This window comes from Maylandia zebra, unplaced genomic scaffold (genome assembly GCF_041146795.1).
Source record: "Maylandia zebra isolate NMK-2024a unplaced genomic scaffold, Mzebra_GT3a scaffold02, whole genome shotgun sequence".
NCBI classification, from domain to species: Eukaryota; Metazoa; Chordata; class Actinopteri; order Cichliformes; family Cichlidae; genus Maylandia; species Maylandia zebra.
The window spans coordinates 4,026,793-4,042,921 of NW_027490032.1; the positions used below are offsets into that span (position 1 = coordinate 4,026,793).

At 40.0% G+C, this 16,129-nt stretch overlaps 1 protein-coding gene across 1 annotated transcript; it reads right to left on the bottom strand.

The window, feature by feature from the left end:
* Nucleotides 1-6,666: 6,666 nt before the first annotated feature.
* Nucleotides 6,667-13,411, bottom strand: LOC143415704 (uncharacterized). The gene is made up of 4 exons (XM_076881092.1): nt 13,341-13,411; nt 10,852-10,885; nt 9,753-10,094; nt 6,667-9,514 (listed from the first exon to the last, which is right to left on the bottom strand). Exons 1-4 carry the CDS (start codon nt 13,356-13,358, stop codon nt 9,339-9,341), a joined length of 570 nt encoding a protein of 189 aa, XP_076737207.1. The 5' UTR covers nt 13,359-13,411; the 3' UTR covers nt 6,667-9,338.
* Between the last annotated feature and the right edge of the window lie 2,718 nt (nt 13,412-16,129).

The following is a 16,129-nucleotide window of genomic DNA, read 5'->3' on the forward strand; positions in this document are numbered from 1 at the left end:
AGGAAACAACACGGTTTCAGAGGCAGAGCTGTTCGTTACAGTGATCATTGTGGAGAACGCAAGATATTTGTAGGGCTGGACTGGTAGTCTGGCCATAAACCTCCACTTTTTCAACCCAACTGGTTGAGAAACTATGTAAAAAATACAGTTTACTAAGTCAGGATGCCATTCACTGTCATGTTCAATGAGCAATGGTGTACAATATGGTGTTCTGGTGGTGTTTTTGCCAACTTTTATAGTGTCCTGACTTTGCATCATTTCTTAACCAAACGGGTTGGAAAAGTAGGGGTTTGGGGTGACCGTGGCTCAGGGGGTTGGGAATCGCATCTGTAACCGGAAGGTCGCCGGTTCGATCCCTGGGCTCTCTGTCCTGGTCGTTGTGTCCTTGGGCAAGACACTTTACCCTACTTGCCTACTGGTGTTGGCCAGAGGGGCCGATGGCGCGATATGGCAGCCTCGCTTCTGTCAGTCTGCCCCAGGGCAGCTGTGGCTACAACCGTAGCTTGCCTCCACCAGTGTGTGAATGTGAGAGTGAATGAATAGTGGCATTGTAAAGCGCTTTGGGTGCCTTGAAAAGCGCTATATAAATCCAATCCATTATTATTATTATTATGGCCTAGATGGCTCATTCTGCATTCATGCACCTAGTGTAGAAGTAGCAAAAAGGTGGAGGTGAAAATTACTATGGCTTATTGGGGCTAATGAAGGTAGAAGAAAAAAAACAGCAGGGCAGGGATTGGGGAGTATAAACATCCAAGAAAAAAAATCGTAATTTTTGACAAATAAAGTTGCAAAGTATTGAGAAAAAAGTGAAGAATTTGTCATGAAAATAGCAAAGTTTGCAGGAATAACTCAGAACATAGCAGTTTATCGTTAGGGGAACTCATTGTTTTGCACATTGGGTCTGTTATGCAGTATGCCAATATTAGAAGTGTTGGGTTCATTTTATAAGAGAGAAGGCAAATGTACTCAAAGTGCAGTTTCTTACATTTATACAAATACTGAGCTTCAGTGAAGATTCAAGTTGCAGTTATTTATATTTCCTATCACCTTAAATCTTCACTCAAAGTCAAGTTGTTAGGATGCCTGGGTCGTTGACCCAGGGTTTTTGAGTTTATTATAATATTTATAATTTCTAGTCTTTGGGTTTTTGTTAGAGTCATGTCTTATGGTTTGTCTCTGTGTAATCCAGTTGCTGTCTCCCCTGTCCGCTATATCCCCGTGTCCAGTCAGTGTCTGTGTCTGCCCTGGTCCCACGTCTATGTTCCCTCTGTTGTAGTGCCTGCATGTTAGTCTGTGTCTTTGTTCAGTCTGTGTTATGTGTTTCCTGTTTTACTTTGAAGGTCTCTGTCTTATCTCAGTGTGTTCAGATTACGCTTCCTTGTCTCGTTAGTTCTGATTTGCCCCAGCTGTGTTTCCCTCCTGTTGTCCATTCCCTGATTGCTCCCTCTGTGTATTTAAGCCCTGTGTTTCAGTTTGTCATTGTTGTGATCTACCGTTATCTTGCTGTGTGTTTTGTCTGCTTAGGTGTATTTAATATTCTTAGTTTTTGTTACCCTTTTGAGTTCAGCATTAAAGCTGTTTTGAGTTACTTTCTGTCTCCGGAGTCTGCACTTTGGGTCCTTCTCCTGCCTGCACACAGCCGTCACATAACACAAGTATCTTTGACAGTACATGTATAGATGTATTATATATAAGAGACAAATATTGTTCTTTTAAATAAATGTTTGTTTCAGTTATATGAAGCTTTGAGTCCAGTTTGACCCATTTAGCAGAAGTCAGCCTGCTTAAGGCTCTGATATCTATTCTGTATGACTTAAAGCAGTTATGACATGGTCTGATTTTCTCACCCAATAAGCTAATATTTAATATATCAGTCTACTCTCATTCTATCAGAAACAGTTATCACAGCTCGTACATTTTCTTTTTACACATATATGTAAGCATTAGAGTTGGATGTCTCGAGACCGGTCTTGGTCTCGATGGACTTTGGTCTCGGTCTTGGTCTCGCTGTCTCGGTCTTGCATTCTCAAATCGACATAGTGTTTGGGAGATTTGGAGTCAACCATCAGCGGAGCAGGGGGGTGGCTTACTGGGCTTAAGCCCGGGTCATTTTTTCAGAAGCCCGAGGTCTTTTGGAGTGGGTTAGTTAGATGCCTGACTGACAACTGTATAAAAAAATAACAACACACAGAGCGCACTGTCGTAAATTCCCCCTAATTTTGGTATGATCCAAGCTCAGGCACTAGGCGACTGACCACAGCACCCATGTGAGTGAGGGGGGGAGAAGCTGCTGCCTGTGAGTTTGCTGCAGAAAGAGAAGAGCTCAAGTTTGACCAGGTATCAAAGCAAATCATCCGTACAGATAATGTAAATATGACGATGTATCACAAAAGATTGATATCAAACTGATCACTTGGTTGTGTTATTTGCCCTTCGAGCGACAAATGGATGAATAAAAAGCCGAACAGCAATGCTGATTTTTTAGAGAGTCTTAACTTACATTTCATATTTTCAGTTGTTACCCTCCACGGCTAAACAAACTCTCTAAATCGGTTTCAATTGTGTACTGATGTACACAACAATGGACATAAGGAGCTTCTTTCAAAGACAAAACTCAGGTAGATGTTATTTTATATATTATGCTTTGAATGTTGTTCAGTATATCTATGCAAAACAAGAGGAATTTCAATACACAGCAGTATATTCACAGTTGAAACCAGAAACCAGATTAAGAACTGCGGACTCAGTAGCTGGTTTTAAAAAACAACTCAAAACTTACCTTTTTAAAACTGCTTTTGGTTAATTTTTTGCCTGTTTTATTTTCTCTTTTTAAATATTTTTATGACTTGTAATCTTATGTGCAGCACTTTGTGATTCTGTCTTGAAAGGTGCTATATAAATAAAAAAAAATATTTATTATTTATTTATGTTTACATACACTTTAGGGAGAAAACATAAAAACTTTTTTTACTGTTAAACGTCAATTTAGAGTAAACTTTTGTTTTAGATAAATAAATGTTGAAATATCTTTTGAATTAGTCAAATGTCAGAATAAAAAGATGGAGCTGTCTATTTTAATCACTTTCATCAAATTTAGGAGTACATATACACTATGTTTAATGTTAATTAATAAGAAAACTGCAGACGATTCCATTCTGAGCTGAAGAAGCTTCTGATAGGTTAGTAGAGTCCATGTGAGTAAACTGGTGGCACACCTGTGGATGCATATAAGGCAAAACACAGAGCCTGTTTCTTTGACATGGGAAAATCAAGAGATGTCAACCAAAACACCAGGAAAAGAACTGTGGAGCTCCATAAGTGCGGCTCAATTTTGAATACAATTTGGTGTCATTTACAATTAAGAAATACAGACAGTTTATCTCTTTACTCTTAAAGTTAACAAATATGTTTTTTATATTTATCAATCTAAAAAAATAAACATTTTGTCTGATTTGATGTTACAATATAAAATGTGTTTGTGTTTTTATCTGAAGAGTGTGTAAATATCTGGTTTCAACTGTATATTTGATGATGTTGGTGTTTGGCTTGATTGTCAGCACAAAGAGGGAGAGAGAGGAGCAGAGAGGGAGATGGAGAATCAGGACAGAAGGGAGATAGAACAAGATCAGGTGAGACACACATGTTAGTCAAATGGTTGTTTGCCAAAACTCATCAGAACATGTATCTAGTACCTAGGGATGGGTACCGGTAGGTTCTGACATAAACGGTACTAACCAGACCAAAAAGCAGCGCACATTTCGGTGCTTTTTTTTCCTGAGCTCTGATACACTTTAGATTCTAGCCAATCATTTTATGTTTCCGAGGATAGTAGGCGGGCCCAGGTACGTATGTTCTTTTAGAGCAGAGCTACAGATTAAAAACGCCCAAGGCAAAACGGTCAAAAGTCTGGCTGTACTTCACAGCAAGAGATGCAAACTCAGCAGCCTGCAACAAGTGCTTTAAGCTGATACTGTGATACTGTCAAAGAAGGTAACACCTCAAATCCGATGAAACACCTGGCGACGTATAGCGTTTTTTTTAAAGCCGAGAAATGCACTGTATTTGATAGCTTGCTGCGAGACCTCACACCGTGCACATCTACTGTGGGTGTGGTGCCTGTTATCGGACCGGAGTTAGCAACATCCCCCAAAAACCCGAAGAGGAGAGTCCTGGCCCCTAGCCCTGCCAGTGTAGCAGAAATGATGACGGATGATGATGGCAGCAGCAGCCGTTCTTCTCTGCGTGAGTAGCTTAATGTTGTTCGTGTGTAATTTACATTGAGTAGGCTAACCACGTTATTACATTAATGCATGTAAGGTGAACTAGCAAACATCATCATAGCTACATGCGGCTGTCTTCTTGTTTGATGGCAGATACTCCCTTCACCCTGGCCAAAAAGGCTAAAATGACCAAACAAAAAGTGGAAAACAGCTAAACATGAGAGGTTTTTGGACAAAGTTTGTGTTTTTTCCATTGTTTAAGCACTGCTTCCAGCCAAGAGTGATACCATATATGCCCCATAGCTGCAGAAAAGGCTAACATTGTTATCTTTTGACAAAAAAACAGCTGAACATGAGAGGTTTTTGGACCAATTTTGTGTTCTCCATTCTTTAAGCACCGGTTTGAGTACTGTTTAAGCGGTTTGGTACTGGCATCGGATAAAATCTAAACGATACCCATCCCTACTAGTACTTAGTGTAACTTTTTAGATACCATTTGTTATCCAGGTCATTGTAGACTAAGGAGCTTGGAAAGAAAAGCGTCTGGACTTCTTTGAGTTGCTTGAAGACGTTCCACCTCTCATCCGAGAAGCTTCTTCAGTTCTAGGGTCAATTGGTGGAGAGTCCCAGATTTAAACCCAGTGGGAGTTTCCCACCGAAGAGGGACAAAGGACTCCCTGATGATCCTCTACCTAATCACATGAGCCAAGGTGTGAAAGTGGGTGTGGGTCACAATCAGCCAGGGTTTCGGGTGAGCTCATTATGAAACCTGGCCCCACCCTATCATGTGATTTCCTGAGGTCAGATGGCCCAGGATGTTGAATGGGCGTTAAGGCGTCTGGGGAGGGAACTCAAAACTGGATTCTGGCTTCTTTCACGCCTCTTTCAAACCATCTGTCCTCTCTGTCCAAAATGTGAACGTTGGCATCCTCAAAAGAGTGTTCTTTATCCTTTAGATGCAGATGAACTGCTGAGTCTTGTCCTGTGGAGGTGGCTCTTCTGTGTTGTGCCATGCGCTTGTGAAGTGGCTGTTTGGTCTCTCCGATGTAGAGGTCTGGGCATTCCTCACTGCACTGTACAGCATACACCACATTGTTAAGTTTGTGTTTAGGAGTTTTGTCTTTCGGATGAACCAGTTTCTGTCTGAGTGTGTTGCTGGGTCTGAAGTACACTGGGGTGTCATGTTTGAAGAAAAAAATCCTGAGTTTCTCTGAAACACCGTCTACATAGGTTTACATGAGATGAATTGCAAAATGGCAGATAGAGACAAAATACTCATAATCTGACTATCTTCAGGTTTTACACGCTTTCATACACACATGCAGTTACTGTCCCTTCATTTAGAAAGGCAGAGGTGTCACGGTACGGATGATCTGATATCCTCGTGTTGGTGTTGTTCCCAGACCATCATGAAAATGTTGTTCCAGGTTCAACATTGCAAGTGACCAATCACATTGTTGTGATGTTATTCTTTTGCGCGCCAAGCCATTCGTGCATTTATGAAATTCCAATGTTGCAAGGACAATATCAATTCTGCTTACTGTTTATTAAAGGGTTAGGGTTAGGGTCAGGGTCCGTTGATCGGCGGACAGAGGCGGTTTCACGCAGCTTAAGTACAGTTTTTTGTTTTACGCCGGTTTTTCCCGAAGTCGCAAAATGACGTCACAACATTCTGATTGGTCACTTGCAATGTTGATCCTGGAACAACATTTTCATGATGGTCTGGGAACAACACCAACACGAGGATATCAGATCAACCGTCACGGTACATGTAGTTGTTTTTTTCCTGTGTACTAATATTCAACATTGCTATCAATACATTTTTCAAAAAAATGCCTCTCTGTGCAAAATGGGTTTAAAAACATAAACAGCTGTGGGATACTGTTTGTCCGTGATTTAGACAGGGGGGAACAAATCGTGGCAGGATCAGCCTGATATTATTTGTATCCCACTGTAACTTTACTGTATAAAGAGCTAACATCTCCAAAATGTCAGGAGTAGTTAGTCATTGCAAGAAATGTTTGTGAACTAAAAATCAAGAATATGGGATACTGTTTGTCCGTGATTTAAACAGCCCAGCGCTGCTCCCGACGAAGGGAAAACCAATTCTGCAGGGGAGACCTACCTCGGCACTTGTGCAGGTGAAGCCAAAGGGCAGATATGCTTCACCATATTTTCTAGTCTTTGGCTTAGAATGAAGTTGGTTTGGAAACATGTTCAGCGATGCTTCATCTCCTGCTTTGCGTTTGTGTGGGCGCCCCATGCTAGCAGGGTCCAAGCATTGTTTTTGTTTTTTTCCCCTTTTCATACCACGCCCCCCTGCAATGGCTCTGCGGCCCCCCCTAGGGGGTGGGCCCCACACTTTGGGAAAAGGCAAACAGGATTGTTATTAACAAGCAGAGGCGTTGCAAGACAATTTCATAGAACAAAGTTTATTGGACAAAATAACTGAATATAGAGCTGCAGAAAAGAAAACAGCAAATTAAATGGCAGGACTTGCAATCCTTTAAATCCTTTAATTAAAACTCTTTATTAACCAACATTGCTTAAAAGAACAGGATTCCCTGCCACTATGCTCTAGTTAAAATAGCAGCTCATATTTCTTCATATTTTTTTTATCAGTGCAAATCTTCATTAGTAAACACTGTGGCCCCTTTTCTCAGATAGGACTGTTATTAAATAAATTATACATTCAGTATCTTTGCTAACATTCTGTGATTTCAAGCCTGCAATCAGGATTGTTTTTAATGCAGCGTTGCCTGGGGGCCTGAATGCCAGAATCATTCGGTCCAGTTTTTCAGCCTTGATCCTTCCCTGCATACTCTGAATCTTTGAATGGCCTATGAAGATGATGGAATCCAGTTTCCTGTTCTCCTATATACTACATTACTTTCTAAAAAATATATTTTAGCTGTACAGTACTTGAACCCAAGTTGAACAGAAAGCATGCTTTGGACAGACAGTTTGTGATGTATTCACAATAAATAGAATCAGGCTGCTGTTCCACCAGGAAGTAGGTTTAGCTTACAACTCTGAGTTTGTTTACCCTGATGGTAAATGCTACAGGGCTGTGTGGGTGTATACCAGCAGTTAGAGCTGGGCGATATGAGATTTTTTCATATCACGATATGTTTTTTTCATTTCAGGCGATAACGATATCTATCACGATATAAGCCAAATAACTATATTTGTAAGATTTAAATGTGCCGTTGCTCACAAATAAAATGTGAAATAATCAGCAGCTTGTTTTTATTTAAATATTTATTTCCCATAATAAGTTCAACAGGGTAGATGTACTTAAGGAACATGAGACTTTTCCAGATAAATAAAGGCAAATATTGCAAACTACACAAAAGGCAGCCGCTAAAGCGTTTAAGTTTCAAAATAGAACAAACGAAACAGACTACTAAATTGTCAATTCCACTTAGAAACAAAATATTAATTCTAAAAATAAATCTTAGTTTGTTTTACAGAAGAACAGACAAAACTGACTAACTTTTGTCAATATCAAATAAACTGAGAACTAAAAGGAAATTCTCAATCTGTCCTTGTTGTATAGCTTAGCTTTTCAAACAGTTTTAACAGTTACTTTAGTCTGACAAAAGCCGAATGACGAATTAGCGCTTCCAGTCAGAGACTGAGGCTACGTCCACACGTACACGGGTATTTTTGAAAACGGAGATTTTCCGTTTTCGTTTTAAAAAATAATCCCGTCCACACATAAAGGCAGAAATGAAGGAAAACGCTGCTATGAACATGCCAAAGCAGCAGGTGGCGCTAGATTCCTCACCATGCAGAAATGTTGGCCAATCAGAAGTCTAGAAGCCTCGGTGGGAAAAAGTAAACAAAGCTGGGGCATAGAAGCAGAACCGAGTCGTATGTGTGGACGGACAGTAACTGTGTGTATATGTAAGCATTTAAACACTGCAGAGAGTAGAATTAACAGTATTGTAGAAATTCATTTCACCGAAACAATAACGTGGCGCACAGTGTGACGCATGCACCAGTTTATTGTATTTCCAGACTTGCTTTCGGCACAATTTACAGTGCACGCTACTCTGTTTTTTGTCAGACTTGAAATAGCCGAAATACCTTCACACTACGGAACTTCTATGGCTCTTCCGTTCGACAATCTCTCCGGCATTGGAACCATCATCTGTTTTCTCTTCGGTAACCTTCGGTCACGCTCGGTTGATTTTTCTAGTCGGCACACTCATTTCCTCCATTATGCGCTGGCTCCATTACCCGCTGGCTGCTTCCCAAACAAACACACGTGCGGCTTGGCACTTGTGCGACGTGACGCTGCGGCTGTGATTGGTTCGGCTCTGCGCTACTTGATTTGGATTGGCTGACCTTTTTTTTTTTTTAGAGGACAAGAGCGGCGAGGTCTATCGCGATAGCTTGATTTCTCTATCGAGTAAAAGTTATATCGCGATACATATCGTTATCATTCTATTGCCCAGCTCTACCAGCAGTGCTGCTTTCTTTTCCTGTGCTCTCTCTCCAGGAGTTGCTCATTGCTACTGCTTGTTTTCCCACTCTACAGTTGGTCTTAATCATGATACACATTATAAAGGCTAATCGATTGTGAGGTTATGGTTGGTTGTCTGTTTGCTGCTTTCTTCCACCACTTTCTAGCTGGTGAGACCCAGCACAAATAATGGAGAGCCCCAGTGGTGTGTTTTAAGTTTATTATTTTGGAAGCAGAGTGGAGATTTGCTGCTGCAGTATTCTTCTAAACAATAGGTGTCACCACAAAGTTTTTTCTACAAATTCTACAAAGTTGTCAAACACCTCTGTTTGTCTGTCTGTATATCTCTGAGCTTCTGTGCAAGATTATCAACCCCAAAACCCTACACGATCATAAACTCTTGCCTAGAAACTCGGCTGTGGGGTGCAATGCACCTAGTTATAAAAATCAAGACATGCATGACCGGCCAACGTGCCACAAAAACTGAGTCTCACAACACATGATTTGATGTGAAAATCCTCACACACCTGCTACATAAGCAACCCAGTGAGCATACAAATGGCCTAGGAGTTTGGAAAAGCTGCAGCAGAGTACTGCTTGAAAAAAAATTCCAACATTTCTGAATGTTGTTGTTCAGCATGAGGTTAGTAGTGGTCCTGCTGCTGTCTACGTATTGTGCAGATCACATGAACAATAGTAGCAGTATATATGGCAGAAACCATCAAGCCAAGTATCAGTTGGTAAAAGAAATCCTCCATCCCTCCATCCTTCTTCCCTTCATCCTTCTTCCCTTCATCCTCTGTGTGTCCTCCTGTCTGACCTGCAGGTGAGAAACAGGTGTGAGGTGTCAGCTGTCAGGTAGGTGATGAGTGAAGAACAGAACAGAATCCATTTCCTCTTCAAACTGCTGTCAGACATTATCTACTGCACTCTGATCACATCACTCAGACCAGCTGCTTTCTACAAAGTCTCATCAACAACATCTTTAGAAACAAACATCAACAACCAGGAAGCAGCTTCACCTCTGATCACACACACACTCAACTCTACTCACTCACCTGGAGGATCAACATGAAGGTAGATGATGCTGATGGGGTCACACGAGGTTGTTCCTGCCATGATGATGCAACACATGTATGTCCCATTATCAGAAGTAGTCACATTCTTCAGAATCAAAGACACGTCTCCATCCTTCATCTGTCTGTCCTGCAGATCCACCCGGTTCTTAAAAGATTGATGCTGGTCATCTGAGAGAAACTGCCCATCCCGGTACAAAAGCACATATTTTTCTCCCAAATCAGCTCTGCTCCACTCTACAATAACAATGGTGTTGGTGTTAGGAGCTCGACATGGCAGAGTGGCATTCTTCTGTCCAGACTCAGCTGTCATGTTTCTCTGGTCTGAAAGAGGAAACAACACAGAGCAGAGAGGTTAAAAGTACAAATGTTCACATATATAGCAGCTAATCTGAGTGAGGATCAACCAATAACATTGATAAAAATGATCAGATCCCCCCTTATTATCATTGGCAGAAAAATCTTGTAGAATTCGAACATTTTTTAAACAAAAATGTTAGATAGTGAGCTATGTGCCTTCATGAGAATGACAAACCAGCTAGTAAAGCTCACACCACAGTTTTCAGAAAGAGAAAACCTTCACTCACTCAGCTTCTTTAAGACTATCTCTTGAAGAAGATGGAAGGTGATAAAGAGGATGCATTTCCCTACTTTAAGGAAGAGCAAACCGACAGCTGACTTGCATGTGTAAGATTCAAAGGAGGACACCAAAGTGTTAGCAGGTCAGAAATATGATCTTGTGGAGATAAAAGTCCTGAGCTCACATGGACCTGTGGGAGACTTAGTAGAGTTGTAAATAGGCATGCATAAGGTTTTAAGAGCAGTAGGTCACAATTCTCAGGGGGTAATGTGTCAGTCTCTACTGCTACCTACAGGTTAAGGCATGTGATCATGATCCCACAGTGTGCATGAAGCAGCACATTATGCAAGAGCAGGTGTTATCACATGGGCCAGTGAGAGGGGAGTGACCACAAATGCGCCAACAAGCTTCAGCGTGCAAACAAGCTCATGTTACCTCCACCTGGGGAACATGTATGGGTGACAGGGACTGTACTAAGGCAACATCCAGCACCTTGTTTACCTTGAATAAACATCAGTTGCTCCCCCTCTTGGCTCTGATTTTTTAAAACAAAGATACAAAAAACATACAGATACAAACAAAGACATGAATGCAGAAATGAACATTGATGTAAAACAAATTAACTAATAACTCTATTATTTGTAGCTGCAGAACTTTAAAGCTACTCTGGCTGAAAAACAGACTAAAGACACAAGCCCATTTCAACAAAGCTGGGAAGCTGTGGAAAATATAAATAAAAAGAATGTAATAATTTATAATTAAACCCCTATGTTTTTCATAACAGAAGCAAGAAAGCATATAAAACTGGTTAAACTGAGACTTTTTACCATTTAGAGATCTTAGAGATTCTCACACATACAGATGGGCAGAGGTTCACTAGTCTTCAAAAGAACTGCATCTACAAATTGTGGAAAAGGGACTAAAGAATAGAGGAACCATCCAGCTTCATTTCAGGTCTCAGTTCAAAAGCCTGAGGGTATGGGGGTGTATTAATGCCTTTAGAATTGGCAATCTCCACATCTGTAAAGTCATCACCAATGCTGCACGGTATATACAGGTTTTAGAGCAACACATGCTCCAGAGGACATAATTTTGAGGAAAAACCTTGCAAGACAATGCTAGACTGTATCTATAGCAAAAGATTGACATTGTAGTAAAAGCCATGTGGGTGATGAACTGACCTGCCAGCAGGCCAGATGTTTCACCAGTTGACATTGTTTAGCACACCATTAAACAGCAAATATGACAAAGGAGACCTGGGGAAGAACAGGACAACATCCCTCCCCAAAAAGTCCAGCAACTAGTCTCACCACTTCCCAGACATAAACTGTATATTAGATAAACTGTTATTAAAAGAAGCGGAAATGCTACACAGTGGTACATGTAACCCTGTCCCAATGTATGATATATATTGAGCCATCAAATCCAAAATAAGCAAATAATATTTCCTGGGTGTTTTTTCTTTTGTTTGTTTGTTTTTTTTTTTGTTTTTTTTTTTGGGGGGGGGGGGGGGGGGGGGGGGGGTTGGCTAACAATCATCGTTAATTTTTAGTTCCTTAATTTAAAAAATTGCATTAGTATCATTATTTACAGATTGGTGATGTTGATAGACTTATTCATCTTCATTATAAGACTTTTCTTTGGCTCCACATAGTTTGGCACCACAATCTGCACCAGATCAGTGAAAGCAGTCGTGAAACCACAGATACTGAACTAAACAAATATGACTGTGGAAACAGAAACTACACCAGGTTGTAAAGAAACAACAATACATATTCTGCTACAGGAGTTATACAACCACAAAAAGACAAACACTGAGACTGTTAAAGACAGCAAGCTGTGTTTGTAGCATCAGTGGGCCTGAGCTAGCTAGCTATTGTGTAACATTTGTGATTCAGGTATTTAGTAATTCAGCGTAATGCACAATGAACCAGTCTGTACAATAAAATGCAAAGAAAATTTTTTTCAATGAGCCTGGTTGACTTTTAATCTTCCTGGGAGTTTGTGTCCTCAGGTTTATTTCGACACATTGTCAAACAAAACTAGAAGCTTGTTTTTATTTTTCAGATACTTCAAAAGTAAATATTTAACTAAAACCTACTAAATGTATTTTCTTTCCTTCATTTTCACGGTACAATTCTGAGCTGAAAACTCCCTGAAAGCAGCGTGGCTCTCTCCTCTTGAGATCATTTGACTGTATGCTCTCTCTAAACACCTCTGTGCTTCGGAAGCTCGACATCACAAACAGCAGCTGCGGTCTTTTAGAATTTAAGTTAAACAGTAAACTTATTAATATCATAAGTCAGTTTGGTATGGAATGGCGCATTCTGAAACAGTTTTTTAATGCCTAAAATACCCAGAGTGCCACACGAACACCATACAGATCAGAGACTAAATACCCCAAGAGACAACCGATGACAATAGTACAGTGTATTCACATATTATAAAAGTTGTTTATCTGTCTGACTTGGGGCTCTGTATGATGCCCTGAAAGCCCAGCGGTGTGTTGTTTCAAACATCCAACCTCCTAATAACGACTGATTTTAGTTTAGGTAGTCGATCTCTGAGTTTTTCCTTTACGGATAACGAAAGTAGAAACCCACCGACTTAAACCCACGGTCATTTATACGCACACACGTATGTGTGTGCGTATAAATGACCGTGGGTTTACCTACGGTCGAACCCTACTTTAAACTTTAAACAAACTTACCCGCAGAGGACGATGTCATCTGCATGATAAAAAGCAGCACTGATAGTAGAAATATTCCAGCCATTTTCGCTTGGTTAAAACTAAAAATTAAATTAAAAATCTGGCGAAACTAAACTAAAATGATCGGTTTCGCTAATAACAGTAAATAATTTGATTCAATTTAAAGCGATAGGCGAAACTAAAAGAACGGCTACGTTTAATCGTTTCGCTTACAACTTTATGGTCAGGTAAAAGTTACATAAAAATGCAGAAATTATTGCACAGGCGTGGTTTATAAAACCTTTGTTTTCCAGAACATTCTGGCGTCTTCTGGTATTTTCTGGTTGTGAGGTAGAATGTAGAAGTCTTCACCTGAAGTCCGATGTTACCGATGTTGGCACTTCCGCGTTCCTTACAGAATACAAACAGACAACAGTTGCCGTCTCATAAAGAATCCATGCACGACTTGAAAACACCCTGCTGCTACATTTTTATGATTGAAAAAAATATTGAGGTTTTTTGAAACACGTTTGAGGCAATTGTACTGGAATTGTATCAAAACAATGCAAGTTTCAAAACGACAACAAACATCTCCACGCTGACATCTACTGGCAAATTTATGCCATCGTCACATCTGGCAGGTCTGTTCTCTAAAACAGTGACGCACCCAGGCATTACGCAATTTCGAACAAGTCTGTTTATCATACCAAACTATGAATAATTATGAGCAAAACACCTGTTGATCAAATAAAGTCTACTGAGTAAAAATAAAATATATGTGTGTTCATTGGGATATTGAGACTGAGTAGGCTTCATTGGGTTGGGTAAGTCTAGACGTGTTTGGTTAACTTTTAAGCCAGGGGTGTCAAACTCAAATACACAGTGGGCCAAAATTCAAAATGGAACAAAGTCGCAGGCTAACACTAATATTTATTGAAAAAAAAACTTCTTTCAGATATAAGAATGAATCTTTTCTTATGGACTCAAATAAGTTTTGCTGAAAAACTGAATATGGAACAAGCAAAGCTTAATACTAAACAATATATATATATATATTAGCTGTATAATACCAGTAGGCCAGCTCTAATAGTAATTTGGTATGGCTTCGCGGGCCAAATGTAATGAGGCTGCGGGCCAAATTTGGCCCGCGGGCCAGAGTTTGACACCTATGTTTTAAGCTTTCTGGGAGTTAGAGTCTTCAGGGGTGTCTTACGCTCTATCTGCTCTGTCAAACAAAGCTTTAAGCTGTCTGTTGGCCTATTAGCCAGGGTCCACTTTGCCATGTCCGCCTCCACCCTGTCCTGTTTAAATGGTTGTTTAGCACCATGTCCTTTCTCCTGATACCAACATGTAGAGCTACCCAAATAATATTAAATACCTTCTCCTTATTTACCAGGAAAGAATACTGCGTAAGAGTTCATTGAGTAAATCTGTTCAACTGGTCAAATGTTTAACCTATTAAGTTAAATTAAGTTATGTAAACTAGTGAGCACTGAACCTTTTCTATCCTCTGAGTTCCCTGTTTGTGGGACGGTCATTAATATCACTGCAATTTCTCTGTGTGAACTGCCAAATGATCTGCAACTCTTTTGATTCTGTTATTCAGTAATGCAAATGATGTTTTAACATGACCATACATCTATCATGTCTGTTGATCCATCTGTGTAAATGTCCATTTAAGTTTTTAATTTAATATGCAAAGACATTTTTGCTCTTTTTACTTTCTGCCCCTTGAAGTTTCATAGCTGACTGATTGTTCATGGAGGAGCAGGTAGATCCATTTAAACACTGAAGATTCTTTTCCCACAGCCTAATAACAGAGAAGTGGAAATGACCTCAGTTTGTAAAAAGATCAAAGCAAAAATAATTAACTGAAGAGTTATTCGTGGTGTGTGTGCTGTGTTACAGTAGCTGCATTTCCAGCAAAGCAGAAGAGACTTAGCAACAGATTAAAATCAAGTGTAACAACATTTATATTTCTCTCCATTCACAAAACTAACACATTCTAATTCGAGTCAGAATGCACTCGTGTAACGTTACAACTGGGTTTATTCACGAGTTATTTAGAAATACATTCAAAAGAGACTCACATATAAAACGTATTCCCCAGGCAGGAAACTAAAAGAATAAGTGAAGAAACACATATAAAAATAACATTAAGCACAACACAGCTCCATAACCCATTACTCTCATTTCATAGTAGACCTATGGTTAGGGCTGTAATATACACTGAATAGGTGAATATATTTAATATGAAGAGCCAGCAGCCAAAACTATTTTGAGAACAACACCAGAAAAGTTAATGTGCAGCAACTGAGCACCAGCAAGTTGCTGGTTACATGGTAGCTTTAGGTCCTTCAAATTATTTTCAGTATCACATTTAATGACATGTAATTTTCTTTTTTTTTCCCCCCCTTTCTTTCCCACCTGTCTTATCCAGCAGTGTAGCAATCACAATTATTGTCTGTAGGACCAGAAAAATGACCAACAGATTTACTCTCCCAAGTGGATCATTACAGCGCTCACTATACTGGTCCACTTGATTCTCACAGCTTATTAGATTTTTATTAGGATTTATTTATTTTCACTTATTACAATCAGAGCAGACAGGGCTGGGGACAAGAAAGAGGAAAAAAGGAAAGAGAAGTTAAGAAAGAAGTTAACACAAGGAGAGGGGAAATAGAGGAGAAGAGGAATAGAGAGAAAAGACACTGCAAATCTGCTTCAACACCTGCTGAAAACAACACAATAGAGAAACCACAGCAACAACCAACATATGCAAAAGTAACAGTAAATAATAAACATAAAATGTTACTGAGCAGCATACAGTATCAATAATGCATCATATGTTTAGAGGCAGTGGCCAACCAAAATAGTGTGCATTTGTGAGCACCTCTTTATACACTAGTGTGGGTGAGTGTGATTGTGTTCACAAGGTTTCTTCATGTAACTATTTAAGTTAGTTACATGAAGGCGATCGGGTGATCGTGGCTCAAGAGTTGGGAGTTTGCCTTGTAATCGGAAGGTTGCTGGTTAGAGCCCCGGTTTGGACGGTCTCGGTCGTTGTGTCCTTGGGCAAGACACTTCACC

Bases quoted from the DNA above. Each gene is read 5' to 3' on its own strand.
- LOC143415704 (XM_076881092.1), bottom strand. The intron at 10,095-10,851 runs GTAAACAAGGTG...TTCCTCTTTCAG, and splicing joins GCAACTGATGTTTATTCAAG to ACCAGAGAAACATGACAGCT. The intron at 9,515-9,752 runs GTGAGTGAGTAG...TCTCACCTGCAG, and splicing joins CCTTCATGTTGATCCTCCAG to GTCAGACAGGAGGACACACA.